Raw genomic sequence first — 23,284 nt, 5'->3', positions numbered from 1 at the left:
AGCTAGTACTGTTGTTTCTTTTTCTAGATTTGAACAACTGACAGAATACATATTAGTAATCCTTGTAGGTAGGCTGTAGCACCCTGGTAACCAGATCATGAACACATTTATCAGCTAAATCAGATGATGGGAAACAGGATACATCCCAAATGCAGGTTAAGACTCAGAAAACTGGCCTTTTTAGCATAGATTTTTGTGGCCAAAAATACATAAAATGAAATTGTCATTTGAATATAGCTCTTACTTTATAAATACTGTGCAATTTGCAGATGACAGGTGTGAGTCAGCCATGCCCAGCTCTACACACTTCTTTGACTGAGTGAGAACACAGACTTTATTTTTTAAAAAACGCTGTTGTAATCAGCGAAATACAAGAGTATATACTCTAGGACTTGGCAGAACTGGATACAGCATACAAAAACACAAAAATATCTCATTGCTCAGGCAAAAGTTCTGTTTTGCAGTTATGGTTACCTTTACTCTCAAAACATTTTCCTACTCAAGAATTTTGTGCACTGACTTTCAACAAGGGCTCCCCAACAGGAAATGATTGACAGATTATCACTAGTCTCCCATGTTTTAATATCCATTCTCTTGTACCTTCATCTTTTCCATCTCTTCCAGCACTAGGAGCTGAGGCTGTTCAGCTGGATGGATGGTGAAGTGAGGGCTATTCATCATTGCCAATTTTGCTTCATAATTGCACAGTGCATGGAAATCAATTCCCTATCTTAAATTTAGGGTTGAATCATTTGTAGTAGTGTCCTTTTTCATGGATGGACTCTGAATAAAGTCTGTGCTGAGCAGAGGTGGTGTTATATATTATTTTGAGAGATGTGCAGTGCGTGAGTGTGTGCACATGTGTACCTGGGCTGTGCCCATGGGCCTTGGCAGATGTTAAGAAAGAATCAGGGCTTGCTTGCCATATCACCTCTACTGTTGAAGACATTTTCTTAACTTTGTCATAGACAAACATTGCCATAGACATTTTCTTAACTTTGGTTCTACCAAAATCAGTGATTTGGCATCATATTATTAGCAAATTCACTATATAAATAACATGAATAGAATTTGACTAAGATTTGTTTTTAAGAGACCAGTTCCTAGTAGACAAACTTGGGGTATATAGTATCTAAAAATCACTATTTTGTGGTAGAAAACAAGAGGTTAATTGAAGTCGTGTCTATCTTTGAAAATAGTTTTGCATATTTTTCTGCTCTTTTCTGTAAACAATATACACAATACACTGTAATCAATATACACAAAATTTCATGACATTTATTTGCATCAACTATCTCCTTGGGCCAGATTAAATAATGCTGCAGTTGCTGCAGTCTCTGCTGGCCAGTGTCTTGGGGGGCAAGTGGTGACAGAGTCATGAAACAAGGGGACCCGGGAGATACAGACTCTGGAGATAAGACTCAAGGTCCAGATCTGGTTTATTGCGCAGTTTCAAAGCCTATACAGGCAAATCACCAAGTATATGATGTAATCAGCAGCCAATGGATAATAGACACCTGTGCTTAGGGACTCTTTTGAGAAGGGACTTTCCAGAAGGTGCAGGCTTGGGGCGGAGGTAACTTATGCCTAATGCCCATTGGGTTTGCCCAAGAGCATGTAGTGACTCTGCTGTTTGCAGCAGGGTTCCGGGCATACTTGGCTCCACGGCGCTAGCCGCTCTCCTCTGGAGCGTTCCCCACAAAATAATAAAAAGACAAGTAAATAATAAACAATCTTTGTCTACATGGATCTTATTTTTAGATAGCATATTAGTTGTCAGTGGGATATAAAAATGTAGAATCCATCCTAGACCATGTAGCATGGAAATCTTCTGAGAGAAAATGGTATTAATGTGATGCTATGGTATATAAATCAAGACAGATACACATAAGAAACCCCAGAAATCAAAAAATAGGCTAAATGCTTTTGGTCAATTTAACTTTGACAGCAATCCCAAGGTAATTTGAAAAGAAAGAAAACATTTTCACCAAATGCTGCTTGAACAATTGGATATCTATGATAGAAAACACAATCTAGATCACTCAATAAGAAAAAGTCAACACAAAGTTAAACATAACTTTAAAAATAAATCTAAAACTTCAAATATCTAAAAATATAAAAAAAACCATAAAATATAACTTTACCTCCCTTGTTATAGGGAAGTATTTTGGTAAAACCAAAGAATTATTACCTATAAAATAAGAATAATTATAATTTAGACTCAATATATTAAAACATACTTTTGAAATACTAAGTTAAGAAAAATAGAATTTTAATTAGAAGAAAAGACTTAAAATTTATATATCTTATGTAAGATGTGTCTACAGAATAGACAAAGTGCATTACAGATGGAAAAAAAAACCCAAATGCAGTCTACAACTGGGTCCAAATATTTAACAGGTTACCTCATTAAAATATTATGAGGACTGAATATGGCAGTTCATGCCTATAATTCCAGCTACTCAGGAGGCAGACAGGTGGGTCAAGGTTCAAAGCCAGTCTTGAAAGTTAGTGGGAAAGGCAACCTGTAGAACAAACTTGTATGGAAAGGACTAACATGTGGTAGAAATGGTAGAGGCCTTTGGGGGTCAATAAACAAAAAGAATAGATTTTGCTTCATTAGTAATCACTAAAATGATAGTCAAAACCTAAATATATGATTATATATACACAGTCCAAAATTGCTTCCTTGAAAAAGAAACACAAATATGTAGATGAAATTTATCAACTGAAACACTCATGTATTGTTGGTAGAAGTATAAACTTACAGGAGTACCTGGGACAATGGAGCCGTTTTGATCAGAAGTATTTGATAAAGAACTAAAGATTGTATTCTCGTAACTCATATCATAGGTTTAGTCAACTGAAAGCAACATGCCATAATAGTCACAAATTGTCTTTCAAATAGAAATAAACTGAAACCCCTCTATGAGTTCATCAGAAGAATATACTATTTTATGTAATATAGTGTATAAGAATAGAAATTAAAATTGATCTTGTAAATATAATTTGCAGGAAACCAGAATTATAAATGTAACAATTAAACCAATATATTTGGTATATATTTTGCATGTATACAACATATCTATGCTATATAGAATATTACATGAAAATATGTACTGACCAAGTCTTTTCTTTTTAAATAACTTGATCATGATAGATCAGGAGAGGATCACAGAAGAGGACCACTCTTAGTCCGTAATTTTTCCCTCTATTAGTCCATGGATTTTGCAGCCTGGCTAAAATGCCACACTGAACATCAATTTATGCTGGGGGAAGACTGTGGGGTCCTGACTGATGCCTGAGAGAAGCAACAATAAAGTTTCAAACACTGATGCTGGGAGAACTATTTGAAACCCAGCCCACTTCTTTAAAGCTGGACATGGGAGAGAATATACTAATGCCTCAAAGTGGGTATCTAAGGACAGAATCATTACAGAAAATTAGTTACTCAGCTTACCATTTGTATTTATGGTTTATTATAGTTGAGGGTAACTAAATATTACCAATCTATATATTTTTATAAATGGTTCTTTCTAATCAAATCAAAATGCATTCTGGGTAGCTATGGGCGTTCTGAGTAGAACAGGCATTATGTTTATAAATATTTTCTTTTAAAGCAACATAAAAATATTTTTGGCATACGATATCCACATTAGGGGGTGAAATTCACTTAGAAAAAATGTTTTTGTTTTGACAGGAGAAGATTAAAACTGAATAAATGTCAAATTCCATTTCACATCTGGTCCTTGGAAGAGCGTTCAGATTTTAGTTAATCCACACATTGATTTTCCTCCTTTCAACTAAAGTTGTCCTTTTCTATTGTCATGTTCTCCTGGAAACTAGAAAAGAATAATATACTGTGTGAAACATATTGTGGGTTCACTGAAAAAACTCTTTACAGCGAAAGGAAGAGCTATCTTTTCCCCCATTTAATTATAAGCTTGACAACTCCAATTTGGTGATATAACTCCATGTGACTAACTTTAAGGAAGCCTTTTATTGGATTTGCTTATTAAACCAGCCAGTCGCTTTAGCGTTTTTGAATAAATCTGAAAAGGGAGAATGTTTGAAGAGGCCATCCTTAAAAAAAAAAAAAATCAACTCCGAAACAAAAGAACGTGTTAAGCAAGTATTGGCATAAAATAAGCTCTTCCAGAAAGGCACAGGGTGGATCACACAAACATTGCATTTGTTGATGTATTTTTTCTAAAAGAAAAAGTTATTTAAACATTTTTGTAGTATACCAGTGCAATAGTTAGATGGGTCTAGAAATATAAGTAAATATATTGCAGACAGACTCCTATTAGTTGGGAACACTACAAAGATCATTAATTCTCTGTAGAAATTGCTACTTTGTGCTATTAACTGACCACACATACATTTGTGCTCATGCCCTTTTGTGTAATCTATGCTAATCTCATTTCCAAATGATTTAGTAGGGGACTTTAAAACTGTAAGAGTTTAAAGAAAGATACTCAGAGAACAAAATGCTGATTTCTGTTGCAAAACTAAGGCAAAAAAATTGGTATTATTTCATTTGAGCATCAGGAAAGTATTTGGTTAGTCAGTATTGTATTTTCAACTGGTACATCATAAAGATTGAGCAAATGTCTTGTCCTGGAGGCTAGAGTTTATTTTTCTCATTGTTTTGCTTTTTTATCTGTTTTTCATTGAGATCCATATTTTCAAATGTTAAATCTGAAAAGCATTAATGTAGGTTTTTTTTAAGTGTTTTGGTGCCTCTAAGCATAACTGTTTCTAATTGCTACAAAAGTTCTTAGAAATTCATACAAAATAAACATTTTAATCCTTCCTTCCTTCTTGGTTTTTGTTTGTTTTGTACAGATACTGAGGCTTGAACTCAGAACCTTGTTTCCTTGCTCAAAGCTGGCACTCTACTACTTTAGCCAAATTTCCACTTCTGGCTTTTTACTGGTTAATTAGAAATAAGAGGCTCATCGACTTTCCTACCTTGCCTGGCTTTGAACAACAATCCTGAAAAGTGGGGCTCCTGAGTAGCTAGAATACCAGGTGTGAAACACCAGTGCTGGTTCAAACCACTATCTTAATAAATAAATACCTTGGCCAGTGAAATAGGAAATATCCTTTTCATTCCTGGTACCAGTGTGTACTACAAAATTAAGATCAACTTTCTTAGAAGCAGATAGACAACTTTAAAATATTAGACTTTGCATTAATATTGGTGCAGTTTCTCTAGCTTTTAAATATCCAAGTATTATTAAATACTGGGACTGGAACATTGTGAAGGCAAGGCTGTATACTAAGCAAACCATTAAATGTAACTAGATTGCTTTGATCCAAATCCCAGAACTTAACATTGACTAGCTGTGTACCTTAACAGTTTACTAAGCCTTCCATTTCTTTGTTTCTCATCTATAAAAAAAGAAGATAGTAATAGTGGTTCCATCATAGCAGTGTTACAGTTTTCAACAGTATGCAATAAATATTCACAATTACTATAAACTGCTTTTATTCTTAGAACAATAAATCCATACATCTTCCTTTTAAATATTGTGTTTGTATAGGGACAACACCTACTAATGAAGGATTTCGTGAATCCAGATAAACATAGGAGTTCACAAAAATTTCATAGACTGACAATTAGAATAGTAATTAATAAAACATAATTATTTACTATTCACTTGGAAATGAAAGTCAACAGAAAAAGAACTTGACGACTAATATTTGGACCTAGACAATTCTATACAGTTCCCAATAACACTGAGAGCAGCTCATGCTCAACTATTTGGAAACCACATCAATGTTATAAAAATAAGCCCCCAGTCACCAGACTCAAAGGGTGAGTCTCTTCCTTTAAACTGTGTGATTAGACATTGATTTAATCCATGAAAGAAGTCTTCAATTTAGCTCTTAATCTTCTTTGAGAATTAGATAAAAAAAAAAACCCATCCTTCTTCCTGAAAACATGGGAGGAAGCTGCTAGCTAAGGGTGTGAGTGTGAACCTTCATATGTGAGTGTGTGAGATATGAGGGATGGAGAAGGCATTGTTTCGATGGCTATCACAATTAGAAATGCCTGAGTGGCTAGATCATAGGAGACTGTTTCCAGATGTTAGAGAAAAGAGCCTCCAATATGGGAAAGAGTTTAAATTTTTTTGCCTGAAATATTTTCCATTAATGAAAGTGATGTGTAGTAGAGATTTTGTGGACCAGAGCTTTATTGTTCAGTCAGTTTGCTTTTCCATGCTTTTGAAATAAAATGATTGTCTTGTCTTGCACAGGAATATTTGTGAAGTTCAGAAAGTTTGGTTCCATTAGGGTAATACAGCCCCAAAGTAGTACATCCTCTCATTCACAATTTCCTTTACCTTCCCACTGAGACGTCTGACAAATCCTTTCCTTAAAAGTTTTTTTTTATTCAAGTAGAACTATATAAAAGCATTTATAAAATTCTTTGCAGACACTAAATTGCACATAGTCTAAGTCTAAACCATTGATACTACTTGGACATTGAACAAAATTTCCTATCATTATCAATCCCTTTCTTTGCCTACTGCTTGTGTGGCTTGTGATTTGACTAATAGCAGAGAGCTATACATCTTAGCACAGAGAGTTCTTAGACCTCGGCGATCTTCTTAACATGTCTTTGCAGCTGTCCTTATAAAATAGCTGTGTTCTTTGAGCAATTGTCCTAATCTGTTTGCGAAACCAGTCTTCATGCTCTCCAAGAGGGGTAATTGTCCTGTCATTTTTTTCACCTGAGTCACGCAGAGAAGAAGATTTGACTATAGTGATTTGGGATTTTTACAATCAAAGGATTTGTCAGAAGCCAGAAGCATAGATCACAATAGCACAGGTAGACACTGCAGAAGGAAAAGAAGCCAATTTCCTTTTTGCAAGGTCCAGATTGAACTTGAATATACTCCCTGGTCGATGTATAGATAGCACTGGTGTGGAAAAACCAAAAGGAGTTGAAATCAAAACAGTGTATCACTGATAAGATTCCAGTATGAAAAGAAAAGGAAGAGAAGATATAGTTTAGGGTCAGAAATCCAAAGCCATCAATGAAATTCTGAGTGGCAGGTTATCCCAAGGATCTGTTATTGTAAAAAGCTTTATAGGGATCCAGAGCCTGCTTGAAGAATCTAATACTTTTGTGTATGATGGATGCCATCACCAAAGAGCCTCAAAGACTATTCTGCCCTTTGGAAAACTTGTTCTTTCTTTTGGTGAAATTGGAAAACCTCTTCTGAGTACAAGCTCCAGGCTCCAGGAAGTTGTTAACAAAACCTATTCATTATTGAAGGGGACATTTTTTTCTTGTGAACTGTCAGGTCAGTAATTTAGTGACTAGGTATGCTAACCTATTCGCCACTTAATATTTTTAAAAGCTGTGTGGAGATTTAAGGAGCTCCAAGTGTCTTCCATTTCCTTCATGAGCTGTTCATAAAATCCTATTTAATGTGTGTGAAACATTGGACCTACTTGTCATATTACACAAGTTTTACATTTCTGGCTTCAATAAGTGAAAAGATGTTTACATGTGTAGTTGCCAAATATTACTGCCTTTAAAATAACAGTTTTTTTAAAAAAAATATTTGTTTGCTATTTTGTTTTTGCTATTACCTGCTCAAGGATTTCAGGCTTAGTTCATAATGGAGCTAATTAAATCTGCTTCCCTGGAAGCTGCTCAACCACTGCCCCAGGCACACTAGTTCACTGCTCAGCTTCTCTCATTTATTCTGTATGTGAAATGAGACTTCCGGAACAGCAAAGGTATAGATGCTCAGGCCAGGCAGCTGCAGATGGATTTCAGTAACTACAGAAACTGTGTCTGACTCTCAGCCCTGACAGCACACATGAGAAGGGTGACAGTGGAGGCCCATCTCCCCGTTCAAGTAGGCTGAAGATGACAATCTGCCAAACTAAAACAAGGGAAGAGGCAATTTGTTTAAAATAATGCCAGTTTTAGAAAAATTTCCAGATACTTAGTCATTGTCTGTTGTTACCTGGGAAAATACTGGTATCATCAACTTCAATGAAGGTTTCTTACCATAACCATGTACACAGGTAGTCAACCTTGTTAAAATGTGACTTCCGGTGATTGTAATAAAGGTGCCTGGCCATTTTCATGAAAAAAAAAATGAGCTAACTTTGCTTGGCTCAAGGTATAATGGCAGATGCTTGGAGTACCATTCCCTGAGATTGTTTTTATGCACAACCTAGAAAAATAAACAGTTTCAGGTAGGGAAGCATGTTCTTCTAGTGATGTCATGAAGCTGTTCATTCTTAAGTGAGTTGTCAGTCTTCATAGATAACAAAGAAAATGACATCTATTAACAAGAGACTCTGGCACTGGGCTAGTTTATTTAAAGGTCATGCTTTTTCTTTTATACACATTTTTTCTATTTAATCACTGAAGAATTTGGAATCAGGAAGGTTAAATCAGTTTCCTAAGTTACCAAGTGGGAGATCTGGAATTTTCATTTGACTATGAAATTTTGGTAAATTCGATGTTAATGTACTCCATGCTAAAATAAATGTTGTGTGTGTGTGTGTGTGTGTGTGTGTGTGTGTTTGTGTGTACATGCATACATATGGGACCCTAAAATTATTTAAGAAATATTCATGAAAAAATAAAATATATGCTTGACCATCCCTGTATGTCTGTAGTATTTAACTTTACTGTCTAAAGGAGGAAGATCTTTAGTTTGTTCTCATGTTATTACTTACACATAACATCAAGAACGTCTTGACTTACAGAAAGGATTCAACAGTACTCCCTAAAAATAGAGAAATATACAAAGAATTAAATGGCCACATAGTATTTTGGTCAGGTTAATTTGAGTTATTGAAGAGTTTCTATGGATCCTATTGCATAACAAGTGAAAGAAATTAATCCCTTAAGACATCGTTGTAAACAAGGAAAATGGATGGATGGGTAGATGATATAGAGATAAGATAAATAAACAGGTATCTTATCAAGAACAATTAAGTTTCTTGCTAAACATTTAACATGGTGGCCACATATGCAAGCTTTAAATTTCTGGCTTCAGTAATTAGAAAGATGTATAGCTGCCAAACTTTACCAGTAATGTTGTAGATGATATTACAGATATTATTACATATTACTTTATTATACTTTGCATTATACAGTACATAAGTTATCAAAAGAATCATATGAATGTTGTGGATGGTTATATGTATTTCTCCCTTAAAGGGAGAAATTAACTCATTCACTTCTAGTTTAAGATTAAGTGTCTCTTTCACGCCTCTACAGCTTTAAATCTCTACATTTCCAATTGCATCTTTCTTCCTTTTTTTCTTCCCCACAGTTGGACAGTGTCACCTCCCTGATCCAAGCAGCCAAAAATCTAATGAATGCAGTAGTGCAAACAGTGAAAATGTCTTACATAGCCTCCACTAAGATCATCCGGATCCAGAGTCCTGCTGGACCACGCCACCCAGTCGTTATGTGGAGGATGAAGGCTCCAGCAAAGAAACCCTTGATTAAAAGAGAGAAGCCAGAAGAGACATACGCAGCTGTCAGACGAGGCTCTGCAAAGAAGAAAATCCATCCTGTGCAAGTGATGAGTGAATTTAGAGGAAGACAAGTCTACTGATAGCACTGTTCTACCCTAGTGCATATATTATATAAAAAAAAATCCCTGGCTAACCACACTGCTTTATCTTTTATCATTGCTTAGTTTTGTAATTATGTCTGATTTCAGTGTGAATGCAAATATAATGTAACACATTGGGGACTAAGCCTATGTAGTAGGCAAGGTGTATTTGGGATCTGGTCATTGTCATGTTCTTCACAGCAATAGCAATCTATATTTGCTTGTTGAATGAGGGGATCTTTCATGTGTCATTTAGCTTGTCTATTACAGGGAATTACTTGTATCAATTATCAAACCAAAACAAGCGATACAGTGGGCCTGGTTATCTACCATAGTTTGAAGACATTCACTGTTTTTATTGTGAATGAAAATACTGATGTGAGCTCTTGACTTTATAAAATCATTTTCATACTTTGTTTATACAACCTTTTCTGACACTGAACCTGGGAGAAGTATGTAATTTTTCCCATAAGAAAAAGCTTCACCATTGTCTAAATTAAACACATTTGGGCAATTAAGCCACTCACAGGACTGTTGAGGTCAGCCTTTCTCTTTCCAAATTGCTTTGTGACACTAAAAATGTTTCAGTGAGCTTTGATGCCGCATGTATACATAACTTTTGGGTTCCATTGTGTTCAGCAGATTCTTGACTTTTTAGTCCAGGCCCATGAGAATACATATGTAGAAGAGTTGTAACCTTTTAGGAAAATGAGACATTGAACTGTATCCCAGTGTGAGTATATTAGAACCGAAGTCAAGGAGTTCTGCATGACTCTATGAATCCATTTATATCTGTTTGCAATTACAATTAAAAGGAAAGGCCAGCTTGAAAGACCTTTGGCATTGAGTAAAATATAACTCTGTGAATTGTACCATTGAACTATAAAGCAGAGTTAATGGCAATGAAGCCAGACTGATTTTAATAACACTTTTAAATAAAAGTCATTGGGGTCCTTTTATAACTCCAGTAACTGCTCATCTATAGTTGAGTTCATAATGGACTTTGTAATAGTCTCAGAGTCTACTGTGCTATCTTATTCTCTCTCTCTCTCTCTCTCTCTCTCTCTCTCTCTCTCTCTCTCTCTCTCTTCCTGTCTACCTCCCTCCCTCCTTTTCATGATGGATTTTCTGTAAGGTTTTTGGAGGAGTTCAGTTTCTATTTGTCTCAGTCACAGGGTTTTGATTTAATAATCTTTTGTTAATATTCATTCACTATTCTCCTGTAGCATAATAATACTACAGTTGTACCTGCTCACTTGTACAATACTGTCTTTGATGAGTAATTTAAGAACCATTCTATTAATTATGAGGGTAATGTTACTTTATTAATTATGTTATGATCTTATCAATTATGAAGGAAATGTTAGCTTCCTTCTATTAGAGTGAACTGTTTAATTCTGAAATGGAGGATTGCTTGAGTTTTTCTTAGGAGCTGAGGACAACTCCTCTCAATCTTGCTCAAGGGCTTGCCCAGAGTAATTATTCTTTACCACATTCACTCTCCAGAAAGTAAAGCAGTGAAGGTAGAATTTGATAACTCAGAAGATTCTGCTTTTGGAGCTATTTGGGCAATTAAATCATCTGGGAAATTTCTTTGCATGAAATTCTGTCATTGCTTTCTTTTCTAAGACTAGAGTAACTGCAACACATCCCTCTCTCATGTAGTATCATGTACTTAAAATTTAGGGAGAAATGAACTTTCCCTGAAAGACACCCAAGTCCCGGCCATCTCTACTAGATCCTGATTTAGAAAATCCAATGTTCATTTGACCTTATCCAATCTTTCCCATCTCTCCTCTGCTAAACCATTGATCCTACATCTAAGTATAGATTTTAATTTCCAGCCAGACATTTCCTTCCTTTGTATTTCCATTCCCTTGATCATTTTCATCCATTTTTGGTCTCGTAATTCTATGGAAAGAGTAGTGTAATGCCAAAGTGACTGGAATTAGAGCTCTCAGAAATTTAAGCATAATCAATTAAAAAGAATATTTGTAGTCAGGCATGAGTGGCTCATGCCTGCAATCCTAGCTACTCAAGAGGCTGAGACATGAGGATCAAGGTTTGGAGCCATCCCAAGCAGGAAGGCCCATAGTACTTTTATCTGCAGTTAATCACTAGAAAACTAAAAGTGGCACTGTGGATCAAAGCGGTAGAGAACTAGGCTACCAGGGACAGTGCCTAGGCCCTGAGTTCAAGCCCCATGCCTGACAAAAAAGAAGAATACATCTTATTTTTTTAATAATTTTTTAAAGTAAACTAGGAAAATATCTCTGACCTGAGATGAAAGCCACCTATATTTCACATAGCTAGAAATAACTTTTAGCCAGAGGTAAATTCTATTTCTTCCTTTATGTATCTCTTTGAATATCATCATATCACTGTAATATGTTTAGTGTTATATAAGCTGAGTTTGAGTTTTCATTTAGGCTTTCTGGGTAAAACTATGAAAGAAAAACTAGATTCTCTCCAAATACCTGAGCTTGTCCTAAACAAGGCTAATAACATTCCCCTGGACATTTAAAAGAGAATGGGAAAGTATTAAAATTTTTATTTTTCTTTTTTTAAACCAATTTGACCAAGAACTAATTTACTAATAAAAGAAAATACAGAAGTACATTAGCTCATTTATGTAAGAATATTTCAGCAGAGTGCATAAAATCCATTTCTGTCTACTTCAAAGGAAGGTATTCCTGGTAACTACAGAACTATCTCCAAATGGGACCCAACAGGAACAGAATGTCCCATTTTCAGTAGACTGACTGTGGACTGAGTAGATGTAGTTTGTGATGTGCTTTCTTCAGGCAAGATGACTCGTGGATGCAGATTGCTTTATGGCAGTCTGGTTTGTAGGAACCAAGTCTGTAGGAACTAAGAATGTGGGTTTAATGTGAGCAAGAGTTTGGGAAGGAAGAGAGAAAAACAAGGGTGAAGACTGAGTACTTATGAAGGAATATAGATAGAAATTACCAGAGGTAGAGGAGAAAAATGAAGGGTAGCCGGATAATTTTACAGATAGTGGGGTAAAGGGGAAGAAAAAGTGGTATGCTACCGATTTGATGAAGATCAGAAAGGCTCCATCTGAGGAAGAATTTAAGGGAAGGATGGGATATTAGCCTTGGATTATGGATGGCTTGGTAAAGAGATGTTTGAGGCAAAGGAGAATCTGCATCCACATTTGAGGCAATACTGCTTTTAAGTTAAAGAACAAATTCAGCCATTCTCATGGATGCTGAGTGAAGCTTTTTTCCAATATCAGGATAGTCAGACATCCATCTGTTTCACAACTATTTGTGTCCTATTTGTAACTGTAATGTTCTTAGCACAGTTTTAGGTTCTGAAGATTTTAGGAATCCAGACAATGATATTCACCCTATTCCACATCTGTATTAAGTATGAATTATTACCTCACTTATACTCTCAGTAACCTTAGGGAAGACTACATTATCGGTTCCATTCTACAGCAAAGGACACTGAGAAGCAGAGAGGATTGGAACCTTGCCCAAAGTCCAATTGGCTTTAGAATGAGGTTTGTTGTACTTAAGATTCTGTTCCTTTAGCCACTACACCATCCAGACTTCTGAGGAAGCGAGTTTGTCAGTTGATAAGATATACTTTTTCCAATCCTGGCTGGTTTACTGTATTACAGTTAAAAATGAAAACCTTTAAAAATGCATTTTAGTCTATATTTCTACAAGGTTCAAAGCATGTGTTTACATGTTAGCTACATACTCTCATCCCTCGTAGAGGTTTTGACTCTGTAATATGAAATAATGATCAACCAGAACAAAGCTTTTTATTACCAAGGAGATTAAGCTTAAATGAAAGTGCCCATGTCAACCCATGCTGTCACTGGTTGGTGAAAAACATTTGGGGCACCATTTCTATAGTTTCTTGTTACTGATGTGTGTTTGTGTATTTGAAGTTATGGATTTCAAGAAAAAGTTGAGACCAAGAATCATTGAAATAGGATAAAACAAATTTACTTTATATTTTAAATGAACTCATATGATATCAAACCTTCTTCCATAAAGACTTCCATTAAAGAAGGGTAACAGGTGGGCAACCCATATGCCTGATTACTGGTAAATCTGGGCCTTTACCTTTTTCACATGGTCTTTCTCTCTTGGATTTATGAGGGATCCTCTTCTTGCCCATATTATAGAATAGGTTTTCCACACTTCTGGCAATGAAGAATTAAATGACATTTTGACACTTCTTAGGATATAGCTAAAATGTGCCCTTGCCTTATACATTGCTTATTTGAAGATCTCACACTTAAGCATCTGGTCATTATGATGGCCCTGTCCCAACTATAGAACAAAGAATTCTTTAGGGAATCCTCGCTATTAAAGTCCCTAATTTCTACCAACCATATTTAGAGCTCTCTTATTAAACACAAGACTTATACACACCTCACTTAAATAATATTAGCAGAGTGTTTCTATTTTGAATTAGGTCTTTTCTAGTTTTAAAGTTTACTTTGGGTGGCATTTCTTTTTCAGAAAGATGCTTGTATTTAATTTGGATTAGTCGGTCTTGAAAGGCTGTCACATCTCTTTAAACATTTTAAAGCCTCGTTTCAGTTGTAGCATCACTAGTTAGTTCAATAGCCTGTGTAAAACTTTCTTTTTTATGTAGGCAGTCATGAATTATGCAATCTAGGTATGTCACAGAGTTCCTCATCTTTGCAAATTATCTGAACCTCCCTGATGTGTTCATTGAGAGACCAATGTAGACTTATGGATCTCCTTTACTTGGGCTTTTAACATCAGATATGGACAAGAGTGTTACTGGTTAATGCAAAGAATATGTTTGAGCTGTTAGCTCAAGCTCTCAGTTAAGCACAACTATTTTTCTGTAAGAGGCAATAAACATAAAATTAAAACATTCTGCAGAAAAAAGTGTTCCATTGATTGTTAAACTGTATCCCACCAGAACTCTCTTATGTGTTGATATAAGTGTATCCATGGAGATGAAGAGAATTTCCACAAATGTTTTTTCAGGGGTTAAGCTGTGCACTTTGGAGGTTTTTATTTTTTTTCTTGCATACTCACAGCCTCTCCAAATAAAATATCCTAAAGGACAGAGTCACGGTTTCTCTTCCATATAGCCGTGAGTACCAGTCCCAGAGAGCAACCATGAGCATATGTTTAGGTTCAATGTAGTACCTAACAGTTGAGATTTAAAATCACCAATGAAATATTCCAGATACTCCTGTTTTCCAATTTATTATGTTTTTATTTCCATACCAACTTGACAAAAATAATCACTTCCTTTATGCCCTTTTGCAATGACTTAACAGCTTAAACTTCGTGAGAAATCTGCAGGTGAAATGCAAATTGAGATTCAGAATGAAGATAACTTTAAGACAGTCTGGGATGAAATAAAAGTCATGTGTTTATAATAACCATGCTTCTCGTAGGACTATGTTGAGAACTTAAACTTAGTGGCATCTGAGATGTTTCTGTTCATTTTCTTGTGCATTTTACTCAGCTGTGCTGATGTAGAATCAGGCTACTGATTGCCCATTACTATAATAGGAAATTCAAAGCTGCTTTCTGCTTTGGTTATGGATAAAATTTGGCAAAATTCACCTTAGTTCATGCTGGTCTATATTTATTTTAAAGTCAATTTCCCCAATAGTAAATCATTTATCCAGAATAGAAAGAGCCCTTCAATACATTATGACATTGAGAGAGAAGCCCAAATGTTCTTGGTTTGAGATTTCTGCATGCCTGTTGTGTTTAATTGAATCAATTGACATTTTAAAATTGTATTTTCATTTGCCATTTGCATTAATTCACATGGGTAACACTGGGTTTGTTTTGAAGTTATGTAGTAGGATTTTATTTTGCTTTCATTTCAAATCATTTCACTTTGTAGTTTATTAAAAATTTGTTCCACTAATGATTAAATCACATAGGTTAAAGCAATAAAAATGAGAGTGTTAGTTATGCATTTTGCTTTTATATTTAGTGGTATGTGTCCTGGATGAGGTGCACAAAAATGAAATTTAATGAATTGCTGGGTGGTCTATGCATGTATTTTTAATCATCATCTTCATTCTCACTTTTTTTCAGTTATATACAGTATAATTTGGTAACAACATATTTCAAAATTATATCATTTACCCAAGTAAGTATATACAATAGAATTAAATTCTTAGTGTAAGTGACTATTTGAGCCAGGCACAAAGGCTCCTGCCTAGCTACTAGGTAGGTGGGGGCCCGCAATTTAATATTGGTTCTGGCAAACCCCATCTCAAGCAATAGTTGGGCTCCTTGGTACATGCTTGCCATCCCAAGTCTGTCTGGAAGCATAAACAGGAGGATGGTGGTACAGACTACTGTGGAAAAAGTGAGACCCGGTGTCAAAAATAACCACAACAATAAGGCCAGAGGAATGGTCCAAATGATAGAGCACTGGCCTAGAAATCACCATTAGTTCAAAGCCCTGCAATGCCAAGCAATAGAAACAATATAATAACAATTATATAAAAATGTGACTACTTGGTCAGATTACCGTAATAAGTTTGGGACAATATGCCTTTCATCATCACATTTTAGCTCAAGAGTTTTTGACAATGACCAACAACTTTTCTGAGAATGTCTGGATGCACAGTCCAGAAAAGTCATGGAACATTGTTGGCTGTATCAAAATTTCCTGCACCTGAACATCAAGATGTTTGCAACAGCGTCTGTCTTGGCTTGTTTAGCTGTAGGCTGATGATGACAGCCTCTTAGCATCACTGCTGTGGGGTGTTCTGATGCTTTCCCAGGGCTCATAGGCATGATATATCACATCACATTCTCCCTCCACAACCTTTGCTGCATTGGAAGGCTGCTCCTAAGTGTCGGGCTGCACTTCCTCAAAATGAATTCTGCAAGTCTGAAGTTTTTCTACTTGATTCCCATGAAAGAGAATGTTCCCTACATTCAGTTCTACCAGACAACTTCTACTTCCTCAATGCAAATCCAGCATGACATCATCTCCTGTCACCCCAGGAGGCCATATTCACTTTGGCAGCCGTGATCTCTCTGGCTTGATCTGGGCTCATTCCACGATAGGAAGTGGAACTAAAAGTACTCTTGGCAAGAAGAGTCTGTTCCTACGCAGAGGCCATGCCAATGTCCTGGCATTTCCTGGGCAGCCCTGTGAAGCATTCCATCCAGGAGAATTAACTCTCAGATGAACCTTCCTGTCATTTGGAGGCCCAGTGGCCTGTGACTTAGGAGAACAAAATTTATTTCCTTATGTGTCAGATACCTCAGACTTCCCATTCTCTGTGTATTTCATAGTTTTGAAAAGGAGGGATTTTTTTTGTTTGTTTTGTTTTTGGAGTATGTACCAAGGAGAAAGAAGAGCTTGATATTTTTGTCATTAACAAAATTTCCCTTTGTGGCTGAGATTCATGGAGAGTCCCTAAAAGCAGGCATCTGTAACCTAATGATTTGCAAAAAGGAGAAATCACCTTACTCCTGCCACTCTCCCACCTCCTCAGTTCCTTCTGCAGCTGATAGTGCAGATTCTCAGGTGTTCCAAGGAAGCCTGCATATTCTAATACTGGGAAGAGCACCATTTAGGCCAAACACCAAACTGGACAAAAGTGGGCTGTGTTTCTGGACACAGATCTCATCACTTCAGTATCATCTTATTGGCAGACCTTGATTCAGGGCACATGTAGACAAGGAACTAAATATAGCGTTTATTGTTTGCATCCTCTCTTTCACAGGACCTCACTGGGTCATTACTGAGAATGCATACCTGGGTTGTGCAATTTCTTGATCCTTTCAATCAAAGATCATGGTTTTCCCCACCCACTGGGTTAATGCATTCACTACTAGATCATCTGAGGCTTGCTCTTTCCACAAAGGTTGCAGGGCCCTACTTCTATAACAGGAGCTAATTCCAGAGAAATGTTTGAGCTCCTCAGTTCCATTGCACTACACTCTTAGGGTTGCTCTTATCTCTTGTCACTATTATCCCCAACACATGGCAGGGTGAATGTCACACAGGAAGAACTCAAAAGATATTTGAAGGAATTTGCAGATTACATTATTTCAAATGAATTAGTAGGCATACAGAGCGCCTTGGCTATGAGATCTGGACCTTCACAGAATGATTAAATCCAACATTCTGAGAGCTTCGGTGATTCCTAACTTTATAGAGACAGGAACTAGTTTTGGGAAAATTGGAAACTTCCATTCTTCTTGTCCTTCCTCTTAAGCTTTTACCACTCATTTACATAATAGAAATTCAACAATGAAAGAAAACATAAATATTACTTATTCACTTATTAGTCAATACTCAGAACTATTTCCTGTGGGATTGCTATATGTAAAAGTGACATGAATGTCTTAGAATCAAGATATGGATTCATCAAGTTAATTAGTAGCATGAAATAAATAATACACACACACACACACACACACACACACACACACACATATATATATATATATATATATATATATATATCAGGTGACTCATGCACAAGGTACATATAAATGGTACAGGTTTCTAGAGGGGTATGTGCAGAGGTTCTGCTGGTTCATGGTAAAAGAAGCAATTGGGGAAATCTAACAGTCTAGAGCAAAAATAGTGAGTAGATGCATGGCCTCCTGCTTGGAAGGAAGTGCCCTGGATGCAGAGGCAATAGAAATTAAGCATAGGCTATACCACAGGCTTCCATGAGGTTCTCCATATTTACTTTGTAGATCCCAACAATGTCAATGTTTTAATGCAAGCAAGTTCGCTGATCTGATCAGAATCATAAGTGCCTAGTTAGACAGTGAGATACAAGATTAGTAGGAGATTCACAGTGAGAAATGCTTACAAAAAACTTGTGATAATCCTATGAGATAAATAAATATCTAAGAAAAATAGAGGGATAGTGATAAAAAAGAGGAATTATTAAGATAGGGATCCTTCATTAAATGAACACTCACAGTTGTCAATACTGAGTGATCGTACTTGGAGTATTCGCTGTCCATTGCACTCTATTACATGAAGAATTACCTGTTCTGGAAAGCAATCATAAACTTCCTAATGGAGGACAAATGGTGAAGACAAGAATATTTATTTAACATGCATGTTGTTTTCCCAATGTGGAAAATGTATTAGATTCACTATATTATTGATTTCACTGTATTCCCATGGTTCCCTTATTTCCTCTTCACAGATAAAGAAATAAGGATGAGTTTTGGGGACATGACCATTGATTAATGTTGGTTCTCAATCCAGGAAAACTTAATTCCATCTCTAAATTCACTATTATAAACTAGAATGCAGAGTGGAATTATTTTTATTTTTCCTCATTTGTTCATATGAAATCCTTTATATCCAAATCAGAGCATTTTTTCCAGTAAGGTCTGTGTTCCGTCCCTCTGAACTTGCAGCTGGAGTGGCCCCCAAAGTGGCAGCAGGATAGCTTCCTTAAGAAAAATCCCCAGTCCAACTGTAAGGGGCCCATTGGCACACCAAAGAAGGAAGCAGTAAATGACATGCACATTGCATTCTAAGCAGTATATTCCTAGTCTTTACACTCTACTATATTTCTTTTCATTTGTTTATTTATTATTTATTGTCAAAGTGATGTACATAGGGGTTACAGGTGCATACATAAGGCACTGAGTACATTTCTTATCCAACTTGTTACCTCCTCCCTCATTTTTCTCCCACCTTCCCTCCAAGTTGGTTTACAGCATATAGGTTTGTGAGTATTGTTGCATTGGTTCGTCTTTTACCTTTGTCTCTCCATTTTGATGTTCCCCTCCACTTCCCTAGTTCCAACTAATGTATATGCAGTACCCAGGGTACCAAAGACAGTTACAGTGACATCAGGGGTAAAACCATGGGGAAGAAAGAGAAAAGAAAAAGGCATAATTTCACAGGGTATGTTGAAAATAACAACAATGATAAACTACTTATTTCCATAACTTGGAGTTCATTTCATTACCATCATCTTATGTGTTCATATGTACATAACTATCAAACTCTTGTGATTTCTGCTAGGACTATCCGCAACATGTACTAACTATTCCGAATGAGGGACACCATATAGTCTATGTTTCTTTTGGTCTGGCTCACTTCACTTAGTATATTTTTTTCCAAGTCCTTCCATTTTCTTACAAATGGGGCAATGCCATTCTTTCTGATAGAGGCATAGAATTCCATTGTGTATATGTACCACATTTTCTTGATCCATTCATCTACTGAGTGGCATCTGGGTAGGTTCCATATTTTAGGGATGGTAAATTGTGCTGGGAAGAACACAGTTGTGCTGGTGGCTTTAGCATGGTCTTACTTGTAATCTTTTGGGTAGATGCCCAAAAATATTTCTATTTTTCTATAAAAGCAATTTCACATTTTCCTGCTGAACAGTGATGGTCCCACAACATTATTTGATTTCTTTGAATTATTGATATTACTCATGTTTCTTCTTTTCATATTTGTGCAAGGTAAATACAACAGTTGGTAGCATTGTTTTATCACCTTCATCATCATCATTGCCATATTCTCTACTTAAACATTACTAAAGAGCTACTCCATTCCAGGCTAGGTACTATTGTTTCATTTACTACATCTCATTACTTATCTGAAGCTATGATAGACAACAAATCTATCTCATATTATCTATATATAGTAATACCTTAAGCAGCAAGATTTTGATGTGTGTGTGTGTGTGTGTGTGTGTGTGTATTCATGTATGTGTGTGTTTAGTCTCAAACACTGAAAGCTTTGGAAACTCATATGGGGTTTGGTTTTTGTTTGGAACAGTAACTACTGTGTATTCTTTCAGAACCTATGCATTCTTTCTGAATATGATGTATTATTTCTGTAATGTTAGCCATTAGATTACTGCAGGTGGCAATGACATGTTTTAAGTATCTATTTTCCAGTACTCTGTTGTCCATACTTGCTAGGATTGGTTGGATGGTTCCAATTTTTTTACTACTTCAAAACACCTGCAGAAAGGATGGACACTAAGTTGTTCACTGAATGCTAATTGAACACAAGAGTAAATGGATTAGATTTAGTTCCAGCTGCACTGATGTAGCTGTGGGGTTTGTATATAAATGACACTTTTAAGTAATTGGTGCAATTGTGAATGAAATGGACTAATTCTAGAGACATGTATGTTTTTTCAAGTACGTCAAGACTTAAAGCTAGCAACAACTGAATCATTCTTTACCACAATACCACACCACTAGCATTATTTCCCACAGTGCTTCTCAGATGTGCCTGGGATCTGGCAGAACGTGTGGACAGCAGAAGGTCCCACTTCTGTTTCCTGGAATGCATTTAAATTTTGGATTACACTTTTGTGAGAAGATAATTCCAGTGAGTCAGTGATCCTGGCATGCAGTGAAAATACTTTGATACTAGATTGTATTTTCTGATACCTAAAACCATTCTTTCAAAAATTGACACATATAAATTGTACAAATTTGTGAGCTTCACCATAATATTTCCATATCATCATTGGACATGTCTACCAACTCTAACATTTCTGCCCCACATCCCAGCATTCTTTAAAGTCCCTACTAATCATTCTTCCAATTTTGGTCCAATTTTTTTCTTTTTTAGGGTGGATGCTTAAATGTAGGCCTTGGGCTCCCTTGGTTTACTTGCTCACAGCTGAATCTCTAACACTATAGCCAGGCCTCCAGCCCTGCTTTTTGTTGATTAACTGGACATAAGAATCTCATAGAGGACTTCTGGAAAGATGGTGGAGGAGCAGCAGAGCCCTAGCTAAGCTCCCTCTGACATCCCAGTTTTACCACTCCAGAGAAACTTTCACTCCTAGAAAGATAGCCCAAGTAAGTTATAACAGTATAGGGATTCTGGCCAGAAAGGAAAAATTGACTTTGCTGGCCTGAAAACACAGATTTGAGCTCCGGGCGGCGTCCCACCACCACCCCAGTGCCAGCGCTGGCACAGCATCTGACATTCTGCACACTTAAAGCACACAACGGTGACCAGGAAGAAATCCTCCAGACAGTGGTATACATACGTGGATCACAGGCTGAGCACGGATGGGCCGAAATCACAGAGAAAGCACACAAAAGACATTCTTACACCCACAGAGCAACTTCTGGAAACTAGCCCCTCCCCCACCTCCAGAGCAAAGCACCATTTTTGACTCTGGCATAGACCCAGTCAGGAGCAGACTGGAACTAAAGCTGGCCAGGGAAAAGTGAGGACGAAGGGGCAATCTTTGAAAAGGGCAAGAGTGACTGAACGGTGAGAGCCAGCTCCACCCAGGAGAAGGACACTCTGCCCAGGAGAGAGGAAACTCTACCTGTGCAAGCAGCTTGCAGCCAGGTAAAGCAGGCACAAGGTGCCCCACCCTGCTGAGGCCACAGCCTAGTCAGAGCCAGGCATTAAAGGCAGAGGCCCCACAGCAGACAGGAAGAGCCACAGTTCCAAAGACTGTTCAGCATCCCCCAACTACAGAGGACACCCAAATCCTACCTGCCAGCTGTGTGAACCACAGAGCCGCAGAATTTAACAATAGGGGAAGGTGAGAGCAGAACCACCCCCTGCAAACTGAAAGCAAATCAAACCAGGAAGCAGCAGGAAAGTAGACTGTAGGCCATCTCAAGAAAACCAGAGACTGGAAAGTGCCCACCCAAACAAAGAAGACTCCATTTCTTAAAATTTTTTGAACTTTTTTCTTTTTCTTTTTTGAGTTGTCATTTTTGTTTTTGTTTGTTTGTTTTGTTTTTGGTTATATATATTTTTTGTTTTATGTGTTTGACTTCCTGTATTTTTTCTTTATTCCTCTTTTCACATTTTCTTTCTTTAAAATTACTTTCTTTTGACTAATACATATACTCTTTTCTGTTTACTCGCCATTGTCCATCATTTCAACCTTGTTCTGTCTGCTGATTCTACTCTTCTCCAACTTTCCACTTCACTGAAACTAAACAAAAATCATCATCCCCATTCATTTTACTCTGTTCTCTTCACTACCCCTAACTTACACTCCTAAATTTATTCCAGGACCTCCAGACTCCATTGACCTCTAGTAATTGTCAGACTAGATAGAGGGTATTCCTGTTCAATCCAAGTGAGTCAAAGGGGTTCATAGAGAAATCCCACCAGTCCAAAAAGAAGGAAATGTAAGAAAACATTGCTCATATGGTTATAATGGTAAATAAGTAACTACTGAATGCAGGGCGTAGGGTTGGTTGTTTATATTAAAATTGTATTCTTTGGGGACACCAAATCTGCTTTTATATACAAAAAAAGAGAGGGAAGGTATCTGTATATGATTGTGAACTTGTAAGATTTATACAACAGTACTTGGTAAGGTCTGCTTTGGGTCTAGCATGGTTCTCACAGTTGCTTATAAATTGCCATTGTCAATCCAAATGGGCAGAAAAAGGACAAGAATGATAGCAAGCCAGGGAATCTCATCTCCCACTCAAAACAAGTAGGAAGCAGAGCAGTGAACCAAAGACCTAGAAGAGAGTATTCAATATGCTCTACAAACTCTACTGATAAAAATGTTAAATGAAGTTTGAATCTCTTCAAACAACTATTCTAGAGTGTGAGGAGGTGAACCAAAACTTAATAGAGGATTTCATGGCCTGCACAAATAGAAAGATAAACGAATTTCAAACGTCCAATGAAAAGATAGCTACCCAGCGAAAAGATTTGAGAGA

General features: G+C 36.7%; 1 protein-coding gene across 1 annotated transcript in view; it reads left to right on the top strand.

Moving 5' to 3' along the window:
• The window catches only part of Ctnna3 (catenin alpha 3), a 1,259,651-nt gene extending 1,249,031 nt beyond the window's left edge, over nt 1-10,620 (top strand). Inside the window, exon 18 of the mRNA XM_048338867.1 lies at nt 9,321-10,620. Coding sequence (XP_048194824.1) covers nt 9,321-9,608 — 288 coding nt within the window. The 3' untranslated portion in view covers nt 9,609-10,620. The remainder of the gene's footprint in view (nt 1-9,320) is intronic.
• Nucleotides 10,621-23,284: the final 12,664 nt, after the last annotated feature.

This window comes from Perognathus longimembris, chromosome 2 (assembly GCF_023159225.1).
Source record: "Perognathus longimembris pacificus isolate PPM17 chromosome 2, ASM2315922v1, whole genome shotgun sequence".
Lineage (NCBI taxonomy): Eukaryota > Metazoa > Chordata > Mammalia > Rodentia > Heteromyidae > Perognathus > Perognathus longimembris.
This window is presented reverse-complemented; position numbering and strand designations above follow the sequence as displayed.